At 30.4% G+C, this 27,173-nt stretch overlaps 2 protein-coding genes across 6 annotated transcripts in view; one reads left to right on the top strand and one right to left on the bottom strand.

Moving 5' to 3' along the window:
• LOC126917924 (protein kinase C and casein kinase substrate in neurons protein 1) overlaps positions 1 to 22,243 on the top strand; it is a 58,073-nt gene extending 35,830 nt beyond the window's left edge. For 2 of the 5 annotated variants that reach the window (XM_050725353.1, XM_050725354.1), the window contains exons 2-10: positions 11,336 to 11,727; positions 12,042 to 12,230; positions 13,570 to 13,590; positions 16,025 to 16,251; positions 16,515 to 16,635; positions 17,165 to 17,275; positions 19,443 to 19,609; positions 20,017 to 20,177; positions 20,345 to 22,243. In XM_050725353.1, coding sequence (XP_050581310.1) covers positions 11,365 to 11,727; positions 12,042 to 12,230; positions 13,570 to 13,590; positions 16,025 to 16,251; positions 16,515 to 16,635; positions 17,165 to 17,275; positions 19,443 to 19,609; positions 20,017 to 20,177; positions 20,345 to 20,457 — 1,473 coding nt within the window. In that variant the 5' untranslated portion in view covers positions 11,336 to 11,364 and the 3' untranslated portion in view covers positions 20,458 to 22,243. Of the gene's footprint in view, positions 1 to 11,335; positions 11,728 to 12,041; positions 12,231 to 13,569; positions 13,591 to 14,292; positions 14,305 to 16,024; positions 16,252 to 16,514; positions 16,636 to 17,164; positions 17,276 to 19,442; positions 19,610 to 20,016; positions 20,178 to 20,344 lie in introns of all 5 variants that reach the window. The other 3 variants (XM_050725355.1, XM_050725358.1, XM_050725356.1) reach the window with 3 other exon arrangements.
• On the bottom strand, positions 21,156 to 27,023 carry LOC126917923 (uncharacterized). Its single transcript, XM_050725352.1, has 4 exons — positions 26,808 to 27,023; positions 26,578 to 26,724; positions 26,011 to 26,076; positions 21,156 to 25,941 (listed from the first exon to the last, which is right to left on the bottom strand). Exons 1-4 carry the CDS (start codon positions 26,943 to 26,945, stop codon positions 23,182 to 23,184), a joined length of 3,111 nt encoding a protein of 1,036 aa, XP_050581309.1. The 5' UTR covers positions 26,946 to 27,023; the 3' UTR covers positions 21,156 to 23,181.
• Between the last annotated feature and the right edge of the window lie 150 nt (positions 27,024 to 27,173).

The raw sequence follows: 27,173 nt of genomic DNA on the forward strand, positions 1-27,173 counted from the left end.
TACGCAGAACACTGATGAATTATGATTACAATCTTATATTTCTAATGCATATTTTATAACATCTGCGATGTAATGAATATAATTATTTTTTCGAAAGGAACGATAACGATATAATGTATAAAATGTGTTACACGATAAGACGACTACCTTTTTTATTTATTCCCTTACATCCGATTAATGGAAGAAATTTTCCTCTATAAGTCTTTTGTATCTTATATGCATTTGCATATTTTAGACTTACACAGCGTGTAATTGTAAATATGAAATTCCATTGAATAAATAAATAAAATCTAATTATGTATCAGTTAATGAAATCATGATTACTGTATCTCCATGGGTTAATATTAGGAAACTCAGTTATTTCTAATGTAATTAAAAGATTATTTGCTTAAAAAATGACGACATGTCCCATATGAAAATTTGCTAATTTCCAAGATAATACTATGTATTTACATTCTCTTAATTACGATAGCTGATATAAAGCTAGCATCTATATCTACGATATAAATTTATTGATTTATCGCTCCATAGGCAAATTCAGTAAATTTTATATTATACCGTAAGATTATTAAAAATTCGATATCTTTATAGGTATATAAAGTTTTAGTGTATTAAGTATAGATTCTGTGGCCACGACAGAGCAAAGAGTCAATTTGATCAAGATTCCTTGTTTACTTTTTTTCTTCTATATAATTCTGTTGCTCGACAAATCTTTGTACGATTTTGAAACGTAATGACGTGACCTACCACAACACAACTCTGAACAATGTATGACGTCATGACCTAAAGGGTTTCTTGTCCAAGGCCAATGGGAGAAGCTTGGCCTAATTGCAACGTTGTATCTTAAATTCTGAAAAGAATGCTTCTAACAAACATTCTGACTTTCGTCCTTGGAATTCTAGGTAGACTCAAGAGAAAAAGAATCATTTTTATATTATATATATCAGGTTGCCCGAAAGTTTCTTTCGTTTTATTAGGAAATAATAGATCCACAACATTATTTGTTTTATATTATTTTTTCGAATTATGTCTGATCCATTTTGTTTTATTGCAACAAGAAGAAACTTTTGAGACAACCTTAATACGTTATATTATATATATCATATTTTATATTATATCATTTTTATTATATAAAATAGGTATTTTTCCTTTTATTATCGATATGTTAGTCGTTCTTCTTTACATTGAAGTTTTTAATATAAATAATTTGAAAATATATTTATAAAGAATGACCTAATTTATAAACGAAAAATGTAGAGTTAATCTTTCTTAGAATTTTTCTGGTATTAGTTTTTTCTTTTGATATTAAAATTAATTTGTAATTATTAATCTTCCAGGAGAGAAAATTATAATGGCTGAAAATCTGGGATATAAATTCTTCTTCGGACGTTTAAAAATCTGGCAATTTACCTAAAAGCTTTCGTATTCAGCCTCTAAAGTAACCCAAAAGTGTAAACAAAACTGGATAATAGTGGAGCATTATATCGCAACGTTTCCTGCACACATATAATTGAAAAATGAGATATTCAAAATTAAGTTTTGCTGTGAATATAATTGGAAAAATATCCTTTTAAATTAAATTTCAATTATGAATTTATAACTTGTCTAAAATTATCGAACGATAATTTTTGCGTTATGCAACGGTTAATAAGATAAATTGACATTAATTCGCTGATTTATCGAAATTCAATACTGGTCTTAACCTACATCTATATTTAGGGAATTACTTTGTGCTCTAGAGTATAAGATAAAATATTGGCTAAATTATTAAATCACCAAGTTGCTAAATTATTAAATTTCGGATTAATGGTACAAAATTTTTTCACTTAGAACAATTTATTAAAGATTATTGTAATATACATAATTACATTGTAATATATAAATACATAATTACTAATTATTAAATTATTAAGTTAGTAAATCGTTAAATGTTAGTTCAATGTCGACGATGAATTATAATAATCTTTTCCATTCCAAAGAGTTTCCTCGATCGCAATTAAATTCTTTATAAAACTTCCGATGTACAATAGACATATTTTACTTTCAATCTCTTTATCAAAGCAAGGAACAAAACGCATTAGCCCATTTATTTCGATCGTGCCGTAAAATTGAGTGTATTATACGGATACCGCACATAAATTCAAGGACGTAATGAAAACCGTAACCAGGTCGATCTCCAGTAACCTCGTGTCGACGACAAATTACTATTTGCAATCTTTCATTGCCAAACGCTCCGATTTCAATAATTAGCAAATTGAAACTTATTAAACCTCTATCATAGTTATCAATCTTCGTTTATTAACATTCATTCCATTTAATAATTCATTATTTATATAGCGCCAGAACCATTTATATATAGGTAACCGTTGATTAAAATAAGGATAGCTGATTACTGAAAGCAAATACGTACCATAAAATCTACAAATTTTATTTTCTATTTACTTTATGTTTCTTATAATATCCACATCTTTCAAAAAATCTTTCGAAAATATTCCTCCAGTTTTATTTCACTTTTTTCCCCTTTAAAAAGTAGATATTTCTTTCCTTAAAAATTGTTTCTTTATTTACCGAAATATTTCTTTCTTTCGATAAAAATTGCCTCATTTCCCTGATACGACTAAAAACTAGGCGATCGATAAGACGATGTTGAACCGAGGGGAAAAATTTCTCGGTGTCTGCCGAGTATGTTGACCCGCGCTGGTTCGTTGAAAGCCATCAGATTGCCCAGAAGATGATTCCATGAATGACACACTCACACGTTCACACCGTTTGCGAATCTATTTCACTTGGTAAGGGTATTGAAAACATGAATTGCTCAACGTGTTGCTACAGAAAGAAGCTCATTTTCCTACACAATCATGTTGCCGGGCCTCTTTGAGACGCTCCAGAGAACTACTTCGAAGAACCAGTTAAGAAGTTCCAGGCGAGAGGTCAACTCGCACCCTATTTCCTCTAAAGTACACTATCGTTCATAAGTATTACATCAGGACATTTGTTGGTTTCATGATATTCACGTGGTAATTGAAAAAATCAATCAGTCAGAATTTTTTAATTATGAACAAATTGCGAAAATTTGTGTTTAGATCTTAGACTAAGTTTAGAACATTTATATTCATTAAAATGTGCTTATACACGTAAAGACACAAGTGTTTATTGATTTTGTTATTGGATTAAAATGAAACATGTTCCTACATCGTAAGTTGGGAAAATTGATCGTAACATATTATCGTGTGGTTACGTAACACAAGTGTTTCGTAAACTATCGACAACCTGTCGATAGCTGTCAGTCACGTAGAAGTGAGCATCATTTTGTAATAGAAAATATTATCTTACTTGCTGAAGCTTTCCACATAAATTGGACATTTCAATAAGAACGAACTACATACATATGTGAAACGAAATCAACAAATTTCTTTTAACTAAAAATTAAGCCTCTGCATCAAATCAATATTAATAAATGATAAATAACTGTGGTATTTTACGCGTTTACTCGAAATTTAAAGATACAGAGGTACAAAAAGGAGAATGTATGTACTACACGAAAATATATAAAATGTATAAAACGAGTCTTTCTACTTAAATTGTATTTCTATAGTTATGTCCATAAAAATATAAATTTCCATAAAAATCCGCAGTCTGATAATAAAAATCTTTATTATTGGCGAATCCATCACCTATTGTCGAATCAACTACAAAAGTCCCGTGGCTTTTCTTTAGCACGTTGGCATCACGTACAAAAATTGACAAGTTTCAAGAAACAAAATTTCAGTCCTAACGAAGAACCACACGTCTGTTCAGCAGACAGCATGTTAACAAACTTTTATGTATTCTTCCATCAGAATATTTCTAGAATCATGAAACAGTTCGTATTTTTATACAATGTCATCGTTCTTGCTCCTATAAATGAAGATATAATTACGATTGGAGAATTGGGTCAGAAAGATATTTCTTCTCGGGCCGAAAAGATGAGGACGAAGCGCATAGTTGGTTCCAAAAGGAATTCGATACACGTAAAGTTGTTACTTCTTCCTCGGCAATTCGTGTACGAGGTTGCTTTTAAGGCCATCCATTTCCTCGGTTGTATTCCCAGCATTGTTCTTGCTGCATCGCGACACAAATTCCCGTCAAACAGATTTCTGATCTCTTGCTATTGCTCGTGCCTTAATGAACAATCTGTTTAAAAGTAGTTTGCCTCTGTCCTTTCTCTTGACAACAGTTTCAAGCTGTTAAGGACCAAGCAACAGTTCATCATAATATTACGCGTACTTCAATTTCTTTAAATTTCATGAAATTATAGAATTTAGATGGAAGAAACGGTAATGGCAAAAGTATTAAGCAAATCTTTCGAATTCTCCTTCAAAGCTACGACGTTAAAGCACGGAATTCGATAATGTAAAATGATTGAAAAAGATTTGCAAGCGAAATGTTGCGTAAACAGCGTTGGCTTATAATGGATTAAGATGAAATGTAATGTTTTAAATGATAATATAAAAAGCATGATTATCTGCTTAGATAAAGAAAGAAATCTCGTGCATTCCGATTGATTGCACTTACCTTAATCGAAAAATCATGATAAGGAAAATTAGGTAATGTGCCTTTTTTGTTGCTTTTACGGAAATGTACCCTAATGTACTGTACATGACTTGTATAAGAAAAACACTTGAATAATGTATATTGAAAAATGTTCTACGATGTGTATATAATCCGAAGGTTGCCTTATCGTTAATCGACGTTTATCTGCAGGTTTTAAATGGATTTTCCTTGGAAATTTATTTCGTATGTGTACATATCGACATAAAATAAAGACTTTACTTATTAATTTATAAATATACGTTACCCTGGATAATAATAGATAGTAGATTCATGAATGTGGATAATAGGGATTATTTAAAGAACTATCCGTTTTTAAATGGGTCTTTAAATATCACAAAGAATTATCTTATATTTTTGCTTAACGTTTCACACCACAGTTTTCTACAGGTTACAGAAAGTAAATATTCCTTCCTATAGTGTAATTATGTACTTCACAAAGAGAAAGGTGAATACACGTAAAACTCCTTTTATCATGCTCGTGCCATAAACAGTACATAAAAATAACATTCTTGTGTAACCACATCAACATTGACTACGTTATTTTTATATGAAACTATGAACTTTGTTTGTCTCGTTGCTATCAAGACCGATTATCACAATCGAGGTTGTCGACGCTACTCTCTATATGTTTCATTTGTTAAATAAACTATTTAGTTAAACAACTAATGATACTGCGTATACATATTGATTTTGATATTGAGAATTTTATTCTCGGTTGTTTTGTTTTATTATGTCAGATTAAAATAAGAATTATCAATTTTGGAATTCCGAAAATTTCAGAATAAAATTGTTACAATTTTATTTCATCATTTATAAATTTCCTTAAAATAATTCACGTTAGTCACGTTTGTTCGTACCTTCCAATGTTATCGACATTCTTTATCGTGATCGTAACGCACAAAACACAGACATTCCAACACGTTTCTGTCGAGCATGATGTCACTAATATGGAAGATGATCGAAAAAAAATAGCCCGATCAAAGATGAACTTTTCACTTTTACCAATCAACGATGAATCAACATGTATATTTTAAATAGCAATAAACATGATAGTAGTTACTTATCCTTCCATCTCGGTAAAATATCGTAGCTTTTTATATTGAGATTAAAAATTTTAAAAATTCGGAGACAAGTGATGTACCAGTGAGAGAAGATCAAGCAAATGCAATCATGTTTTTACTCTTGGGCGCAAGTTGATAATCGTGACATAATGAAACAAAACGAACGTGGTGATTCATCTGGAATTGTTTTTCATCGACTGTTTTTTTTTTCCTTCTTTTCTTTCTTCATAGTCGATTATGTAAAGACGATGATTAATCGTTGACGTTCCAGCGTCACGAGACATTGATCTATCAACGAATTGCATTTCGTGTATTTTTAGTCTTTCTAGTTAAGTTTGCAAGCGGAGTTTACTTTCTCTACTTTTAAATTTATTTTCCTTATTAACGTTTAATTGGTCTTACGCAATGGAAATTAATGCAGTTGGGGCTTGTTCAACTACTTTATTTAGTTATATTGGGAACAAAGTAATTAAAGATCGGAATTTTCCAGACAAGTAAACTTTAAGAGGAAATGACAAAAATTGGAATATTTTGTTTTCATGGTTCATGTGAAATGTACATATATTATTTATTTCTAAATTAATATCATTAATATTGTATAAATGTAAAAAATTAACAGCTTGAAATCTCTAAGAAATGCGCAATATCATAGAATCTTTAATTATTCATAAAAGCCAATAAATTGAATTGTTCAAAATCTTTCCAAAAAAGTTTACATTTCTGTCAATCAACCGTCAACAAGCTCATTCCTAATCTGTCATTCATCTGAAATGAAAAAGAAACACTGGACAAAAGTCGGCAATCAAAGAAAGAAAAACACGAGATCGAGGAAGCCAGTAAAAAGAAGCGAAAGGACGAAAAATGTTAAAGAAGAAGCATAAACCGCGGAATGCTGTCAGGCAAGAGGATCGAAAGGCCTTTAAGCTCCACGCGGAGGAGGAGAAGGTCGGATCAAGGCTTCGTGGAGTTCGATTTTCGGCGTCTCGAGCGAAAAACAGATGAACCAAATGGTTTCCTGTTTCGTCTCTCACGCGAGAATTCTATGTGTATGTGAGCGCGTGCAGTTCAGAGCGTGACGAGTAGCGATGGGCTTAAGTACATCGCAAATAGATTCAAACATCGATCATCTGGTCTTAAATTCTGTAAACCATGGCTTCGTAATTTTTGTAGGCCGAGACAGACCCACTTTCGTCAACGATAATTTTTTTCCCGTCTCACTCGAAGATTACACGGAATGTAATTGCAGTCTAGAGTTGATCGATAAGCAATTCAAAATTACTTTAACATAGATCTGCGGAGAAATAAACAGAAACAGTAATTCTCACGCGATTTTTAACTTACAATCGTTCATCCGACGAATCTCGGTGAGTAAGAGTAAAACTCTTTTAATGAACATGTAATTACTCCCATATTTTAGTATTTAACGCGATTCGTACTTTGGGAATTCACGCTCTATACTAATTTATAGTGCGATTCACGAAAGTATCTCCACGTTTGCCATAAAAGATTTTCATGCCTTTGTTGATAATTTCACTAGCATTGATAATAAGGCACGATACATCGTGATTATATTGATCAAATTTGAAACGAATCTCAAAATGTATATGAAATTTGTGTCTGTTCTTTTGACACATTCTGATACTGTCGCATATGGTGCGTCGCGTCGATTTAATTATTATTATTATTTGTGTCATTGAACTCGTGATATCGAACTTGATCCCATCACTAGTGTGGCAGTGCACCTTCCATGGAGAATGCTCTTTCGCAGGAGAGCGTGCTGATGGAATGAGTGTGGCCATTCCGTACCGTGGAATGTTGCTCTACCGGCTCGATAAGCTGCATGGTATCAGAGATCTCGTAGGCGCCATGACTCGTGTTGATTACTCGATTTCAGCGTTATTGCTACTGGGCGAGTTATTTGTGATCCTAGAGCCCTTCAGCTGTGGAATAGATGGCACAACGCTAAATAGGTGTACGTAAAGTGGATATATACGACGATGGTTAAATACAAAGACAGTGTGAGATTTCCGTGTTGGAAGAAAGTTGTTTAGTTTCTGTTCGTTTTCTAGTTCTCGAGAGGATAAATGGAGAATTTATGATCTACTGAAGTGAAGATTTCATAGAAATGATATATAGTGGGTTGAAAATTTAAGAATGTGTTAGTTGTGATTATATATATGTAGTTTTGTTCAGATGTTTATATATATCTAATGATATATTACTGTTAAGTTAGTTCAGCTTGAGAGAGTTTCTATTTCACTTAAAAAATGTGCAAATTTCCGGTCGGTAGAATTTTTATTTATTAATGTATTATTTCTGACTAAAACTTCGTTATTTTATCATGATTCCTGGAATTTCTATTTTACTTTAGAATCGGAAAATAGTATTTTTAATTTAGCTTTCAGTTATTCGATTCCTGTTTAAATAGGAATTTCTAAATCTTTTTAAATCGTTTTATTAATTAGAATAAATGGTATCCAGTTGAAGGTTTCTAATTTATTTTAATATAATTTTTAAAATTTCTTTGTTACTTTAAAAACAGCTTTTCTCTATTTACGTCGGTAAAATTTTTTAATTAAAGGAAGTAGATAATATTTTCGAACAAATTATTTTATATTCAGAATAATCTTACTTCAAGATTAATAAATTAATCTATTCACAGCTCGGCTCATTCAGTTATTCTAACTTATGCTACGAATTATTACAATCGAGTTGATAACGCTATGAATTATTGAATAAGGTTGAAGTTATAAATATTGCAATGAACTTGAGTCATGGAATTTCAATTCACAAGAATTCGACTTTTTTAGCATCTGGATTATCCCAGCTCCTACCGTTCAAGGTTCTCGTTATACAATCTATGATTGTGCAATATATTGATGTTTATAAATAGAAAATGTAATGGACGAAATAATTTTTCTTTCCAGTATAAGTACCCAAAAAGTTAAAATAATAAAACATCTGTAAAATATATAAATCTATAAAGATATAAAAATTTGTTCGTTACTAACACCTGGTCTATTCTTGATCGTCAAATTGTATCAGTAATTTTATTTTATCAATTAATATTTTTCACTATTGCCACAATTGAACAAAATTTGAAAGAAATTTATCTGCAATTTATTGTTACGTATAATTTTCTTGTCCAATATTAACACAATTAAAGTGTACTATTAAAATGGAATAAATTGGTAAATGCACCACTACTCTTGAATAATTTTCGCTAATTACCTAAATAGATGGCTCTTTAATTGCTTAAATATGCTTATCGTACGATTATACGTTTCACCTGGTAATGTAATTGTGAGACGTAACAACTTAAATGAGAAGAAGAACGAAAGATCTAAATGTATTTTATGCAGATTGTTATAACTGTTATGTATAGTGCTCGCGTAACGTAGTAATGTAGTAATTCTACTCGACTCCGGTATTGATGCAATGTGTCCCCATTAACAACCGCTTTGTTTCAATGAAAGCGCTGAGCTTGCAATCCAAACATCTTGATTGCGTCGCGTTCACAAAACGTCGCACTCTCAATTTTATAATTCCACGAAATTGATATTCGAGACGTAATTCTTATGAGAATACTCTTAAGATAATTTATTATCGCCTGGAGAAGATCAAATTTTTTATTCCAATAAACACTCTCACGCGCGATAATTGTTACACAGAAAAGATTACATGAATTAAAATACACCAATATGTATTTATATATCCTAAATTAGTATTTAAATATAACTAAATGTACAAAGTAAGATAAAGTCTTCTAGAATTGAATGGTCGAATAAGAGGAAAAAAAAACTAATATCAAGGTAATAGGAACGCGTGAATTATTTTTTTGTACCATTGAAAGTTTCGAATTAAACACGCTCCTTGAATCGTGTTTTTATAGAAAGTATTTCTGATTAATGACAAGTGTTGTAACGACTTTATTGCTTTGTGCGTCAAAATGCTCTTGAAAAACTGTTTTCTACGTATTAGCAGTTAAGTGGACTAAGAAAAAGACAATTAAGGAGACGTCAATGATTACGTTATTACATTCGCGGTAAAACTGCTGGTATGTTAATAAATTATTTTTATAAAACGATTTATAAAATGATTGTTCTCGGTCAAGAGAGAGTATCGTATAGATAAATTGAATTATTTCATTCTATCAATCAACAGATTTTTGATTCGTTAGTAAAATCAACATTTGACAAACCAAGTATTTCTATGAAAGAAAATTATGTCAGATTTATTTATGAAATATCATTATTCGTTTAATTATTAAATGAAATTACTCAATTCGATTCAATTACAAGAGAACATAAATTCGTATTTATGATTTTCATGGATTAAGGAAACAATGATACACGGCTGCAATAAAATGTACTTACAATGTACAACTGCTACACAACAGTTCGATTATGGAAACCATAAAATTTTGTCAGCACAACCACAATTGTGTACGGTGCGAAATCAAATTTGCATGTGTGCCAGATTTAGGAGATGCAACGAGTCCAACAAGCTATTCCAACTAATTGTCACTGTTATCCTACCGTTAACCTAATCAGACTCTATCTCCCTCCATATACATATACAAGTAGACACAATTCCAATGAAATACAATGGAAGAGCTCACAAGAAAAAATAACAATGTTTGTCGCTTTATAGGAAATCTTCTAGTATGTTTAATTTCTGTTCAGTACATTTCAATTTCTTGTGACGAAATAGGCATCATATTACACAATTTCTATAAATGTATCAATAATTATTACATCATAAAGGAATTATATTTGAATCACGAAATTATAGAATCTTGATAAAGATTGTTTTTGTAGAATTATTTCATTTTCATTTGACTATATAAGCCAGGACATAAATCATGTTTCATCATACCAATTCCATGGAAAAGTCAAAAGTTTGACAAGGATCGTGGTTATTATGAACCTCTCGATCGTAACCAATTTTATACACATTACTAAGTTACCTTTGCATTCTTAACGAATATTGCAGTTTAACGATCTCCAGTTACCACGCAACATCGTGCGTTGTATCGTGAAAGTAGTATCGTAATCGAACGATGGCTCCAATATGATTCAAATGAAGAGAATTTCGAAACAGGCTGCTGTTTGTCGTATATGTAATCTTCACTCTGCTATAGTCTCGTAATCGAAAGAAATAGCATAGTATCGTGGACAAAGATTTGTAACGATCGTTCTTAATCGGATATCAAATCAGGACAGTCGATGTGCATATAATGTAATTAGCTATTTGGCTTATGTTATTTACGGTGGTAATCCACGGATAGAAATTTACGATCGTTCGTGTATTAGCTGTCAGTGCTACGAGAGAATGATGATATAGAGACAGTATATAAAAATGATTGGTCAGAATAAAGCATTGTAATTAAAATGCTTAAATATTATAAATATTAAAACGAGTATTTATCTTGTTTGAAATATTTTGCATACTTTTATATATTCCGTATATTTTTGCACATTAAAATTTTCCATAAATACATAAACATCCGCAGTCTAATAATTACACAATTTATATTTCACACGATAAACTAAACATATAATAAATATGATAAATAACAAATCGCAATACATGTCATGAATTATCAATTTATATTTCATTATGATTTCTGACCATACAAATGAATATCCATAATATTGTCATTGAATTTTTGATTACAGGTGAAAGGAATTTCTCGACTTAGGCTAAGATGTCACATCACAGCGACGACAACATGCTAATAGCAACCTCGGACTCTTTCTGGGAGCCAGGTAACTATAAACGAACGACCAAGAGGATCGAGGATGGCCATAAGCTCTGCGACAGTTTAATAGCTCTAGTCCAAGAAAGAGCAGAGATTGAGAAAAGTTACGCGAAAGCGTTGAAAAATTGGTCGAAAAATTGGAACGACAAGATCGAAAAAGGACCGGAATATGGAACCACCGAGGCTGCTTGGAAAGGAGTTCTCGTTGAATCGGAGAGGCTGTGCGATCTCCACCTCAGGGTCAAAGAGAATCTCTGTAACGACATCATTCATCAAGTGAAAACGTGGCAGAAAGAGACCTATCACAAAGTACGTGCTCTTTTCTTATGAATAATCTCTGACATATCGAGATGAAAGTCTATGTTTCCTTTTCTGTTCCCGTTCTTTTCTTTTTTCGGAATTTCAAAGTATTATTTTAAGTTTGCTTTTTCTTTGTGTTAAATGTTTGATTAGTGGATCGGTATTTTGGAGAAATATTGAATGAATCAAAATTTAACCTTAAACTTTCACATTTCTTTCACCCTTTTATCTTTATTTTTCTATCTTTACAACTAATTCTTTTCCCACATAGGTTTTCATAATAATTAATAAATTGCACACTTGGATATGGTTCGAAATTGCAGTCAATGATGACGTTGAAAGAGCGAAAGGAGATGGAGGACGCATTCAAAAAGGCGCAGAAACCATGGGCGAAGCTTTTGCAGAAGGTTGAAAAAGCAAAGTCCGAGTACCACAACAGCTGCAAAACCGAACGAACCGCGGCGAACATGGAAAGGAACGCATCGGCGGACAGTTCGCTTTCCCCTGACCAGGTAAAACGATCGTCCTCTCTATGTCGATTACAGTAATGAACAGTTACATCATTCTCACTCGTACGTTATCGACGACTAGCGCAATCGTTACGTTACATATTTGAATCACAGCGATTGTCATCGTGTTCGCTTTCAAAAGGTACTTTTCGATCACTCATTGTAATGTATCGAAGAGAACAGAGTACTTTGAACGCCTCGTTCAAGTTAGAACGATTAAAATTATGACACTTGAACAAATGGTTGAGAGAATTGTTTACTATTCAGAATGATGCCCGATGGAAATTTTTTAATTAAATGAATAATCATAAGCAATATACAGTGTTTTCATCTTTAAATTTATGACAATTATTTGAATATCCATAGAAGTAAGTCATTGCATAAGTTATTGGAAAATTCTCCAGTCTTGTATGACTTGGGATTAAGTAAGAAGAAAGTTTTTTTATTATCTACATATTTGATTAAAAGTTTACATTAAATAATCTATTAGACGATCTGCATTTTAAAAACGAGGAAAAGTTTTCTTAATTAAAATTCTTTTACGCTGTGTTTCGTCTTCCTGAATATCCTAGATAATTGTTAGATAACAAAACGAGATGAAATCGAAGTTGAACTAATGGAAATTTCACAGTATTTAAATCGAACGATTCTAAAAATTAGGTAATTATCTTACATCTAATCTAATATTTAAAATATGTATAATTTCTATTAACGCTTTCACCAATGTTATCCCCAATATATATGTATATATATATAAATGTATATATATAAATATATATCCCCAACGTTGGTGAAAGCGTTAATAGAAATTATACATATTTTAAATATTAGAGTAAATGTAAGATAATTACGTCCTAATTTTTAGAATCGTTCGATTTAAATACTGTGAAATTTCCATTAGTTCAATTTCGATCTCATCTCGTTTTGTTATCAACATATATATATAAATTACTCTGAGAGAGAGAGAGAGAGAGAGAGAGAGAGAGAGAGAGAGAGAGAGAGAGAGAGAGAGAGAGAGAGAGAGAACGAATTTTACAAGCGATATTTTTTGGCATAAAACGATTCTCCAACCACTTTAAGTAGTATATTATATGTTTTAAAAAATAAAATAGAAGTTATATCCTTTGCTCTATATAGAAGGTATTACGTATAATTCTACGAAAATCAAATTTTTCTCTCTTCGAAGCGACAGTACTCTTGACAAAACATAACGCATACGTACGTACTGATACACAATGTGTACTTACATATGCGTAATACTAACATTTAGTATGTATCTCGATTACGCAATCGCGGCTGAATATAAAAGTAGATACTGTTCTTTAGCAAGTATTATTTTCAGATGGCCCGAGGCTCTGAAAACGTATGTGAAACAAAAAGAAACATCTCGTGTTTTAATTTTTATCGAAAATCTGCATGTCGTGTTGTCCTGTGTCCTTGACAATTATCTATATTTGTACTCTCTGTCTTTTCGCTTCCAAATTTTTCGTGAATGTCCGAATGATCCTTTTTTCCCTGCACGTTTCAGTCGTGGACTGTAAACTTTGTTAAATTTTTCAGCTGCATTATTAGATAATGATTGTGGAATTTAATGTTCAACAATTTTTACGTACAATACAGTTACACGAAATATTTACAATATAATTTTTTCGAATATTAAATATTAAGTAAAACAAATATTTAATATTTTATTAACAAGAGTAGATCGTAGAATTTTGTTAGTGCACAAAATTATTTTTCTTTATTTTGGGTTGCATCACTTTCTGTTATTTTTGAGAAGATTTCGAAACCTGTTTTGAAATGATATTTTTATAGAAATAAAATAACTGGAAAAAAGATCGTTACTCTACGTCTCGAGTGTTATGAATTTGATAAATCGCCAAACGAGAGGCGATCTTCTGAAAAAACGACGTTTTTAGATGACAGTTTGTGGATGTGATGCATGGGGCCACAGAATACGAAAATCCTTTAGGAAATCTAAAATAGGAGACGTTCAGCTTGTATGTATAATAATAATGCATGCAGCATGTATGTTTAATTAACATTCTTTCATTTTTCATTACAGAAAGCTCTGCTGGTAAGCAAAATCTGTTTCACGCTTTCTTTCGAGTATTAATAATTTTATCACGTAAACATCGAGCTTTTAAATGGTTATTGTTCTAAGATTCAAATTTCAATTTTTTAAATAATTCAAGATAAAAGTTCGAAAAAAATAGATTTTTTCTATATTATCTAGAATATTCTAAATTTGGAAAACTGAATTTTTAGATTTTTATACAGCTTGGCAAATTTGAAATCTATATTCAACAAATAATTTACTGATTATCATTTAAAGAGTAAAGTTTATACCAAAATTCTAGAACACATGCGTTTGTATTTCAATTAGTAAAAGATGTAAAGAATAGACAGAAAGTAACGAAAGAATTAAAGCACTATTAAAAAAAGTTTTAAATAGAAACTTTCCAATTTATCTTTTAGAAAAATCAAATATTATACATATAGAACAGAATTATGAATCCATGAATTCTTTCATATATAATTCTGCAATTTACTTTGATAATTACTCGATGATTGCTCGTTATCTCTATTTAGAAGTGAATTATAGTGGCCTAATACGTTTCAACATAGAATTTGCTCTCTACATCCCATTTATGCATAAATTTTTAAATCCTGTGAACCACTATGCTCTAATTGCTTGGCCAGTTACCTACTTTCTTTAATTGTAAATTTGTAATTTCCAAGAAACTATAAGTCAATCTATTAAATTATTCCATTTTCAAAATCAAATTATTAATTCTATGTATATATATAATGAGATACTTTAAAGTTTTTACATATTATATATTAAATGTTCATTTTTTAAATTTCTTTTTATTTATTATATGCTTCTTCTTCTTCTTACTCTTACATCTATACGTGTAAATGTTACACAACGAGAAATTATATTTACACGACTTACACTTACATATCGTATTGTAATGAACTGTAAAGAATGTTTCTGAGGAATACCATGAGGTAAGAAAAATAAAAATATTGCTAACCATTATTATGCATGAGCCCAGATAACATTCTGACTAACAATAATGTAAGCTTTTCAAACTTCGTAGTAGTTGCATTACTAGAAAAAAGAACAAGTTCAAGGATATTCTGTACAGTTCCTTACAGTATTTACAACTCCCATTTTACATTCTTTCACGCTAGATATATCTATTTTCTTTTTTTTTTTTTTTCAAATTTTGAAATTTTCTTATAAATATTTCACTTATAAATTTTATTTCTCTTCATTCACAATTACATTCAGAAGAAACTACTCAATACAGTATTTCTACACAAACCATACAAAATACACGATACAATGAATAACTAAAAACTTCTCGATCTGTTTTATTACAATACTTATAATACTTACTGTATTACAACTTCATTGCACTAGTAAATTATAGGTATTTGTTACGTAACTGCTAAACCTACATAGAAATCACGCTTACCTTTTCAAAAGTATTTTATTTTTTTGCCATCTCGATAGTGCGCTAGATAAGCTTGAGGGTAAAGAATTGGAATTATTATCATAAATAACAGAATATTATTCAGAACACGTTTCGATACTTATAACAATAATAATGCAATATTAATTAATCTCTTCGATATAAAATTAAGAACATTATCTCTTCGTTATTTTTCTTTAGATTACCAACGTGTTGGGTTTGTACCAAGATCTTTACCTTCAATGTAGACGGTGAAATTATTAAATTAAAAATTGAGTATTTATCGTATGTCTTCTTCTATTTAATTAACAGGTGAAGAAAATGCAGGACAGGGTGCAGAAAACGAAGGAAGAGGTACAAAAAGCGAAAGAAAAATATGAAGCTGCGTTGCAAGAAATTAATCAGTATAACCCAAAATACATGGAGGATATGACACAAGTGTTCGAAAAGTGTCAAGAAATGGAGGCGCAGCGGCTTCAATTCTTCAAGGATGTTCTCTTCGGCATTCACAAATGTCTCAATATATCTCAGGATCCAATGTAAATTACTGTTTGTTACTTTCGTTTATACCCTTCGATGAAAATTATTATTTTCGAGAGTGTGTTGTATAAAATGACTCGCGAAAGTATTTGAAACGTTTGAATTGAATAATTTATTTCAAGTATTTACATTACGAATACCTTTAATGCTCAAAATTAAAATCATGTGTTTTATAAATTTTCAAAATTTACTAAATTATAAAGTGCGTTTATTTCTTTAGAAAAAAATTTAAACAAAAGATTTGATTTCATTTGGTTTACAGACTTCCACAAATATACGAAGAATTCTATCATACAGTTAACAATGCGGACCATGAAAAAGATCTGAAATGGTGGTCGAACAATCACGGTGTAAATATGGCGATGAATTGGCCACAGTTCGAGGTAAGTCGACAAAATACAAATATACGCATTAAAATAATTCTTTCTCATCGCATGTAAACTCTTGCTGATGGTTGAAGATCTGATGTTAGAAAATATAGCCGTAGCGTGTATTGAATATCGTTCTTGTTCTTTCCTTCTTATAACTGCATTAATATCGTCCATTAGTTATATTCTGTATGTCTGGATATTCTGTAGTATTTCATTCGAATTAATATAAATATCGCCAATCTGTTTCTATGCTCTATCGATGGAAAAACAAACCTGTCGTTATTTCGTGTGTCTGTTATAACTTTTAAAGAAAGCAATTATTATAAGCTTCTTATTTTTATTCATTAAATACCGTTCATAGGCATCTTTTTATTGGAAAAACATTGAGGCACTCTGTGTAGCATAGTATCGAATTGCTCTCAAAGCTTCCAATCAAAGAAAGAAAGAAATAGAAAAATGAAATATATCCCCTGAGATTGAAATATTTTCTGGAATGCATGCATGTGATTGTTCTTTTTTTTTGGGCGTTGCTATTACGCAGGACTACACAGAGGAGTTCCGTGACATCACCAAGGGCTCAAAATCGAAGGAGGCTCTTCCGGCTGGCTCCATCACGCTCATCAATCAACGCCCGGTCGGCGAGGATGTGCATGTAAAGTTTTGTTACGTTTTACACTTATCCATTCGCTTATTCTTCGTTCACATGCTACTCAATGAACGAAGATTCACACAAATATATATACGTATACGCACATAGAAAAAAGAAAAGGAACTTTTTTTTACTGATCAAGAACCACGAAATAGTGTCGTAACAGGCAAACACGACGAGGTCACCGAGAATGGGTTTCCTTTTTCAGCTTCTGGCTCGCCTAACTTAACTGAATTAACCGTAACCCGCTATGCGCTTGTTTTTGCACGTGATCGCAGATCTATATCGCGAATACACGCCGAGCATGTTTCCACTGTTCGATTCTGGGGCGAATTTGCAATAAGATTAATATGTTAACCGAGGAAGATATCATTTGAATTTACTTGAAGTTACACGTTTCTTCCTCGTCTCCTCTGTAAAGAGAATTTTATTAAAACATGTCGACGCTTTCCAAGAAGTGTAATGAAAATATCCAGATGATTGTAAAGATCTAGCGGTGTAATGTCAGCAAGGTCGTTTCAAATCTCTTTATCTATTTATAATGCATACCGATGACGCGAATCGAACGTGCATCCATTATGCAGGCGATCGTAAATGAGTAAGACCAGCAAACTGATACCGCGTGTCAAAATACAAAAGAACTTCGAATACTGTAAATGTTTATTCATCTGTAAGAAATTTAAAGGTGTACAAATACACAAAATATATAAAATATCCAAACTATAGTATAAACAAATATATAAAAATACACAAGATTCATATATGTAGGATATTTTTTAATGTTTAGGCTCGTTACTTGAATCTCCAAAATTTCGTAATAAAATGGAGAAAACTTTAGAAAAACATACAATTATAAAATTGGACTTACATGAAATTGAATATTCATATTTAAATTTACATGACTGCATAATGATCTCTTGTGATACTACATGATTTCTGCTAATTGATTTTAGTTATTTTGATTCGTCTATTGAAGAATACCTGTATTAAATACATTTATGAATGACAGACCTGTATAGTAAATTCGCTCTATATTTACTCGCACGTTTAACAAACACGATCGTTAGTATACGTATTTATTTATTATTATTATATAGAGAAACGAAGCGTTAAAATAAACATGCTTGCAACCAGAAATCATTTAATCCGCACGAAAAAATTGTTACAACCAATTGTTACAATTGTTGTTAAGTGTGAATTACGATCATCCATTGTAACAACGAATACGTATATTGCCACATTCGTTACCGCATGATGTATGACAACGATCTTCGTAGGTAATAGATACCTGTGCGACGCAATTTAACTTCATCCCATTCCAACAAGTTCGTTTTCGTTTCATCTTAAATTATACCACTTCTTTTTTTTATTATGATACAACTTTTTATAACATGACAATAAATGTTCATCATATGTGAAGCTTATACTCTTAAGCTTAAAAATAACAAATTAAAAATACTGCAAACAGGTATTATAATTGTATATATGTGCTTATCATATTAAATAATTAATAAATACACATAGCCTGATAAAAGTATTCAAACACCGTTTATGAATATATTATGTGTATTGTACGAGACATCGTGAAATTTTATTGGCTCTCATGACTATATTGATAAATATAATGAGTCTCAAAGTATATGTAAAAATTACAAGACATTTCGTACAATTATATGCATGTACAATGCATAAATATATATTTCGCAGAGATCACGAAAGTATTATAGTAAACAAAGTAGTATGCTGATAAACGTGTCACAAATAATCGAACCGATGACCCACCATAATGTGTCAGTAAAATGGGTCAAAAGAACAGGCACAAATTCTACATGCATTTTTAAATTCATTTCAAAATCAATATAATCGTGGTAATCGTCTCTTATTACTGTATTAATGACAGTTCAAAATGGTTTACATAACAAACACAATCCGAACATACAAATTTTCTATGGTAAATGTTCAAATACTTTCGTGAGTCGGTACAGAGATAAAAACTTGTTAGGTATACTATAATTGGTTGCACGCATGATTTAAGATAACATTATAAATATTTAATATACACATTTAAATTATAAAATTGTATATATATATACACAAATGTAACTTTAAATTTTATAGAATGATGTATATACAATGATGTAATAAATATAATGATATTCCATTAACGTAGGAGTACCCACCAGTTAATAACAAATCAAAATCGAAGCCCAGTTCCCGGGTAATATCAACAGATGGAGGCCATGGGGATAGCAAAACCGACACGATGAATTCCAGCAAACACTCTTCAGAGAAAAACAATCATGATGGTAATGCTGTAAACAGGACCTCCACGATGACGTAAGCATTCAAAATAATTTCATAATAAGAATTAGTAATAATAATATGGTTAATTCGATTTCTCTGTTTTAAATACGAAAAACTTCATCTTCTATTCATTAAATTGAAGATCTTCAAAACTATGTGTGTATTTCTAAACTTCTACTATTCTCTAATAATAATAATAATTCACTATTAGAAAAATCTTATTAAATCCTAGAATTTACATTTTTATACTGTTTTATATTTCACAAATAGTCACTATTAAAAATGTTTTATTAAATGATGGAATTTTAATTACACAGATTTAATTATAGGATTTTTTAATTTACATTGTTTTATATATTAGTACACCTGTATAAGTATATAGACATAAACAAAGCTAGTGTATCAATATGAATAAAAATTAGAAATTTTTCTCTCCACAGTAATGGTACAAATGTTAAGCAAGAATCAAATCCATTTGAGGAAGAAGAATGGGATGAAGACAGTGGCGAACCATTGGTAGATAATGGAGAACCAGGTGTTCTTGTACGCGCGTTATATGATTACGAAGGAGCCGAAGCTGATGAACTTAGTTTTAAGCAAGGTATTATATAAACTATATATGCAACATATACGTATTATTAAATCACAGTACATATTTAAGTATTTTATTATACAAAGCCAACCTAGCTCTTAGCTGGTCCAGTTAAATGGACCACCCTATATGCATGTATATACAATACGATTCAAATAATTTTTAAATTTTCATAGGCGATGTATTCGATAAATTAGAAGACGAAGACGAACAAGGATGGTGTAAAGGACGAAAAGACGGTAGAGTGGGTCTCTATCCAGCAAACTACGTGGAACTTGTGTCTCCGTAAGGCTATCACATAACGCCAAATTACATGAACATTGTTAGTTACTTAACACGTAACGCATACGAAAGCAAAGGAGAAAAAACGAAATTTTTGTTTTGTTGTTTATTTCTTTACGAAATAGCAAGTTCGTTGAAAAAATAATAAGAAAATTTGTAAATGTCGTTAAATAATAATTACATGAGACTTTATATTAGGGATCGTTCATTTTGTGTGATATATAATGAGCGTTGAAAAAGACGAGAAAGATTATAAAATCTTACGGCTCGATGTTACGATTGAAATTCAAAGAAAACTGTTATAAATGTGAAAAGGGAAAAATCCATACATCTACTTCATTCTATTTCTCAGATCGATGTAGGGTCGATACGATAGAACTTAAAAAACGAAACTTTTACTCCTGATGGGTAATTGGTTTCCATAGATAGTTAGGATTCTCTATATCCATCTATATAAATTAGCGCTAAACGATAAGATGGATACACATACACCACGAGTATATTATAAGTTTAGATTTTTGAGACACTGTACAATTTCAAAACATTTTTCGACTCATTATTAGCATTGTTGCTATGAAATATTTTGGCTAGCGCGACGAAAAGTATATTTAATTTATTGTTATTCAAATGATACTATTAAAACCTATTCTTTCCGAATGGTATCGTTGTATATAATAGCTTTAAGAACATAAACGATATGTAAAGTTACAATTGTTTAGCGAAGTTGAGATTTTATGATGAGAAAGTGAAAAAAAAACAGTCGAATACGTACATAAAACGTACCAGGTAAATAAAATTTGGGACCCAGAATTGTCCGATCTTTTTCTTTGTTGTTTTTCTTTTTTTTTTTTTTTAATAATTACAATATTCTAATGTTGAGAAAAAAAATGAAGGGAGAACGAGAATTATTTATATATAAGAAATAAAATATTATAATTAAAAATTATAATATTATGAGAATATTCATGTTATAAAAGATTATAATGAGCAGTTTTCGTCATTGGTTAATGTGCTTTTTTGTACATAATTTCTTATATTGAAGCAATGTTGATCATTTATGAGAATAAAGTCATAATATCTTTTTTAATTGAACGAAAAATTTTATATAAAACGAAATATATAATACTGAAGGTATTTCATATAATCATTATCCATTTTCTGATAGATGTAACACAATTGAAAAAATATGGAAGTGAAAGCGCAAAATTTTGATTATTAGATATGTACTTTCGTAACAAATTACTTGCTATTAAGTTAATCGATGTACCTTCACGAATATATGCTTTCAGGAAATATTTGTAGTATAGAAACACGTGTTTAAGTTAATATTGAGAACAATGCTGCGGAGTGATTATGAAATTGAACGAACTGTAGATTTATATGGTTTAAGAAAAAAAGCATTTATAATTTTCTATATGACGAGACAAATTTGAGAGTTAGTATTAACGAAGTCATTTGTTATTTAAATATTATTTTATTTTATAATGCGCGCAGGAAAATCAACTTACAAGTCAAGTCAAGTTTTCATGGTATATAGTGATAAATGCTAGTTATTCGTCACGAGTAAATAACGTGTTACTATACACAATATTTATGTAAATATAGTAGAGTATAATAACATTTACAATTCAGCCAGCGACTGATTTTTGTAATTGTTTACATCATTAGTCCTCCAAATTATTTTCTGTAAAGAGTGTTCGCGATTCCATGATGTTGTTAAATAGACTATAGTTTGTGTATAAAATTTATTATGTATAACTTAATAAATAGCATATATATGAAATATTACATAATACATGATACAGCAACTATTTTCACTTACAAATATCACAACGATGCGTCGATACATTTTCATAAACGCCAATTAAGTTTACAAACAACTGTGGTATGATAAATTCGTGTGTTAACTGCGAAACTGAATTTAATAATCATGGTTTTGGCCAAAACTATTAAAAATGTATATCAGTTGAGTGAAAATTGTTTCAAAAAAGAAATTATTGTATAACATTATGTTGTGTAAAAACATATATTTGGATAGTCATTAAATTTCATACATATTAAATTTCACTGAACGAAACAGATTACAATTTTTACACAAGTGTTCATTTAATCGCTCCTGGTTCTAATCTATGATAAGTATTATAAGTTAGCTTTGATATTATAATTCGTTATATGTTGAAAAACAAATTATATGCGATATATATAACACACGTGTAATATATATCGATAATATATATATATATATATGTATATCGACACTTATATATGAAATATCGTCTATTCATTGTGTAGTATATGTACATATAGGTCAAGGAATCTTTTATAGCTTGTGAAGAATATTGTACACTAAAGTAATTATCATAATCAAAATCCCTACGTTTAATTTATAAATAACCATATTGTTTACATTTAGTTTCGATGATTCTAAATTATACGAACATCTGAAGATGCATTAATGTAGAAAAAGTTAAACATTACTTGCAAATGAAGTGGAATAGAATTCAATAGATATCAAAATGGAAGCAACATAAACATGCATTTGGAAACCTATCCTTAAATTTCAATATAATGTATGTTATTATACACATTTATATATACTATATCAGTGAACAAAACTTTGTTGATTACACTATAAATTACAAATTCAGGAGTTGCTACATACCACATTATATGTAGTAAGTAATTAATGTAAAGACATCGGAATTCTCAGTCTATGTGAAGAGTAATTAAATTAATGAGTTGCAACATGTTTCTGTAAGTCTTCAAGACTGAAAAATGGTTTATCACATAATTGACAAACATGCGTAGTTTCATTATGTATATCTAAATGTTCCGATAAATCCTCTTCTGTTTCAAAAAGTTCATCACAAATCATACACTGAAATTCATAAGCTTTTATTCCTTGTTTCTCCCATTCTGCTATTGCAGCTTCCTCTTCATGAGCTTGCATATGCATTTCTAGTAACATCTCTGAATTAAACACTTCTGTACACTGCAGACATTGATAGACTTCATCCTTTGACTTATCATTTTCACTGCCAATACTAATAAGATTGGGATTATCATCCTCTTCATCAAACAAATGTTTTTCAACGTGTGCTTCCAATACATCCTCAGATTCTAATGAGTCCCCACAGATTGCACATTGATACTGCTCTTTACCAGGACTTTGATCACCCTCGCTCATATCATCACAATGCTTTTGTAAATGATCTTTTAATATTTCCTCATCTGTAAAAATTTTGTCACATACGAAACAAGTATACGTTTCCTTTAGTTTCTCTGTTCCTGACACAGTATCTCCTCTTCCTTTAGTTACTCCTATTTTCTCAATACTTATTCCTGTCCTAGAAGTCTCTAACTTCATAATTAGATTATTCTCTGCTTTCAAAAGTTTATCTGACTTTGAGTATACTGTGTCTTTAGAATTTTGTGATGTGTTTGTATTTGTTAACTTCTGAGATTCTCCTTTTGTTATGTTTTCTATATTAAATTCAGACTGATCGTGACTTTCTAAATGGCGTACCAACAGTTTCTCAGTTCGAAACGTAGAATTGCATACATAACATTTGTGAATGTATTGCTTCGTAGATTTACATACATGAGCTTTTACGAATCTAGCTTCTACTATTTCATGACATCTTTTACATCGCATCATTTTGTGCTTATTATGTCGCAATATAGTGGTTTCTGTTTTATGCATACGAACATGTGTAATAGCATCACTACGACTAGCAAATGATTGATCACATACACCACATATATGTTTTTCACTATGCGATGAAGTAACTTTAAAAATATTTTCTTGAATTTCTATTTGATGTTCATTTTTAGTAGTATTAGAATACGCAACTTTCGATTCATCCACCTGTTTTACGACACTATTTTGTTCTTTATTTTCTTGTGACTTTTGTACATTATTATCAGTCCTAAATGTTTCAGAAGTTTCATCTGATAAATATGAGTCAGAATCCAAAGCGGAAGTATTATAATCATTATATCTTATTGGTGGTACACTTTGTCTTTTATGAGAAACCATACTAAATGGCCCACCAAGATTGCTCTTAACTGTACGTTTAATTAAAACATGCATATTATTAATATTGTAAAGTTTATTTTCTTTTGTAATGTCCAAACGTTTTAATATGACTTTTGGTTGGTACTTTTTAGAATTCATTGCCTCCTTTACAAACGCTGGAGAGACTGTCCCAAATTGTTGAGAATATGGATTACGATCAGTGCCACAACTTCTTATCATAGACGATTCGAAATTTTTCTTTATAGTCTTTTCTATTATAGTTTTCAACTGTTGATCTAGAGTTTGATACGAAGTTTTATAGTCATTTCCTATCTTATCTCTTCTTATACTATCATTACTCATTCCAAATAATCTGTATTTCATTTCTTTCTCTACAAAACCTGCTAACTCAATTTGTATGCGTTTTAATGCTTCTATCTCTGTTCCCTCTACTTCTATATTCAAACATCTTTCGACACATTTTTTATTATTAGCATCTATTGGAATTGGATTTATCCTACGAAGTTGCACAGCATCGATAATATCGGTATTTTTCTCTTGAGAATTTTGTTCAATACTACCATCTTTAGATTCCTTTGACAAAGTATTTAAATTTGCTTTATTTAAATAATGGGGTCCAGCGAGCATTAATGTAGATGTAACAATATATGTAGCATCTTCAATTTCTAATTCTGATTTTACTGAATATGGTGTAAATGTATCTTCAGTTATTTCAGCTTCATCTTTCTTCTGTGATTTTTTTTGAACAACTTTTTCTGACTGTGAATTAGGAAGAATTTCTTTCTCTTTTAAGTCTTCGAAAAATGTATCTTTCTTTGCTTCATCTTGTTTAATACTTCCTTTAGCAGATATATTTTTTCCTCCACTTAAAGAACCATCAGAATTTATGTCTTTAAGAGATCTTGTTTTATGTGTATCTGTATCACTATCTAAACTCACAAAATCATTTCTATCATGTTCATATTTATCTACCAAAGTGTTTTGCAAGTTTTCTAATACTTTGACCAATCTTCTTTGCTTTTCAAGTTCTTTATCCATATTTGTCTTTGCTCTTGCTTTCTGTACTGGTGATAGCTGTGTATCGTCTGAAGCCATAGAATCTGTATCTGAAACAACTTCTCCTGTTGCTGCAAGGAGTGCCTTTTTTCTTGCAACCCATCTTTTGGTCGACGCCTTCCTTCGTTCAGTTATATTACGCCTCCCAATTAATGGCTTGATCTTCATTGGAACTAAGGTTGGTTTTAATTGAACATTATCTTTATTTTCTTGCTCTTCGTCATTTTTACATTTATCATCATTAGAAGCATCATGAGCTTTTTGCGAGGAGTCTTTCGAAGATGTAACGTCATCTTCAGATATATACATATCCTTTAGCATCGTTTGATTTGTTATGTTTTCTGTATTTGTAAACTGTAAAGGTATTAATGGTGGCACATCTAATTTTGGTTTTTTCTGAAATAAATTTTCTTATGAAATTGTATGTGATTAATTAAAAAAATGTATTATTACAATTAGTATTACCTTATCAAAAGTATCCGAGAGACTATCTTCTCCACTTTGATGCAAGTTATTGCATGCTTTTATCGTCTTTAAATTAAAGTTATAAAGTTAAAACAAAATTATAAAGCTATGAGACATTATTTTAATAGACATATGTAAGAGAATATTATTCTACATGGGATGTCATAATTTAAACGTAAAACTTTGTCAGCATATTTTACAAGTCTTTATACATAACACTTTCTTTGTATTTAAATTCATGGAATATACTGACAAAGTTGAACCACTAAATCTTGGAACATTCTATATATAAATGATAGACTATATATTATAATGGCATAAATAAAAATTTTGAGAATTTGTATTTTGACACGTATTTAGTGCCTGTAGTTTCCTAATTAATTAAGTTACAGTTTTATTTTTACCATAATACAAAGAAATATAATCAGTTTTTTATAATAATACATGTAGAACACTATCTTATGAACATTAATAGTGAAATTAACCTTATGCTTTACACCATTATATTCTTAAATATGTCTAAATATATATAATTAAAAATTTAAGGTTTATGCTAAATAAACTTACATCATTATCAGAAGATTCTATGAGTTCCAACTGACTTAACAACATTTGATTTGATCGTATAAACTGCTCCTTAAACTCATTCCACATTTCCAATTTGTAGAGGCATATATGACAAATAATATCTGGCATTCCATGTTCTTCTTTAATCTAAAGAGAAAAGAAGATTTATTATAAGGCACAAACAAGTATAGAATTAATTACAAAAAATTAAAAAGATGGTGTAAACATACATTGATAGAAGTACATTTACTCAGATCATTTAGTTTCGATTGTAGAACTTCATCGAATAAATTTTTCATACATCCATGGTCAATGAGGCATATACGACATCTTTCTTTTATAGTTGATAATTTACGTTTTCTCGACATTTTGCTAAACTTTTCCAAAATACAAAATATGATTATGCGTATCTGTATTGATACGGAACACTCTGAACATGTTACGAGTGAACTACAGCGGTTGTAATATCGATAGATCGAAATATTATCAAAAAAAAACTATTCATGATATGTTCATGACTCACGAATCGTTGCGAAAAATCCCGCGAAGATTCATATCTAGTTATTTTAGTGTACGTAATTTAAATATATTTAATT

The sequence above is a fragment of the Bombus affinis genome, chromosome 6 (assembly GCF_024516045.1).
Source record: "Bombus affinis isolate iyBomAffi1 chromosome 6, iyBomAffi1.2, whole genome shotgun sequence".
Lineage (NCBI taxonomy): Eukaryota > Metazoa > Arthropoda > Insecta > Hymenoptera > Apidae > Bombus > Bombus affinis.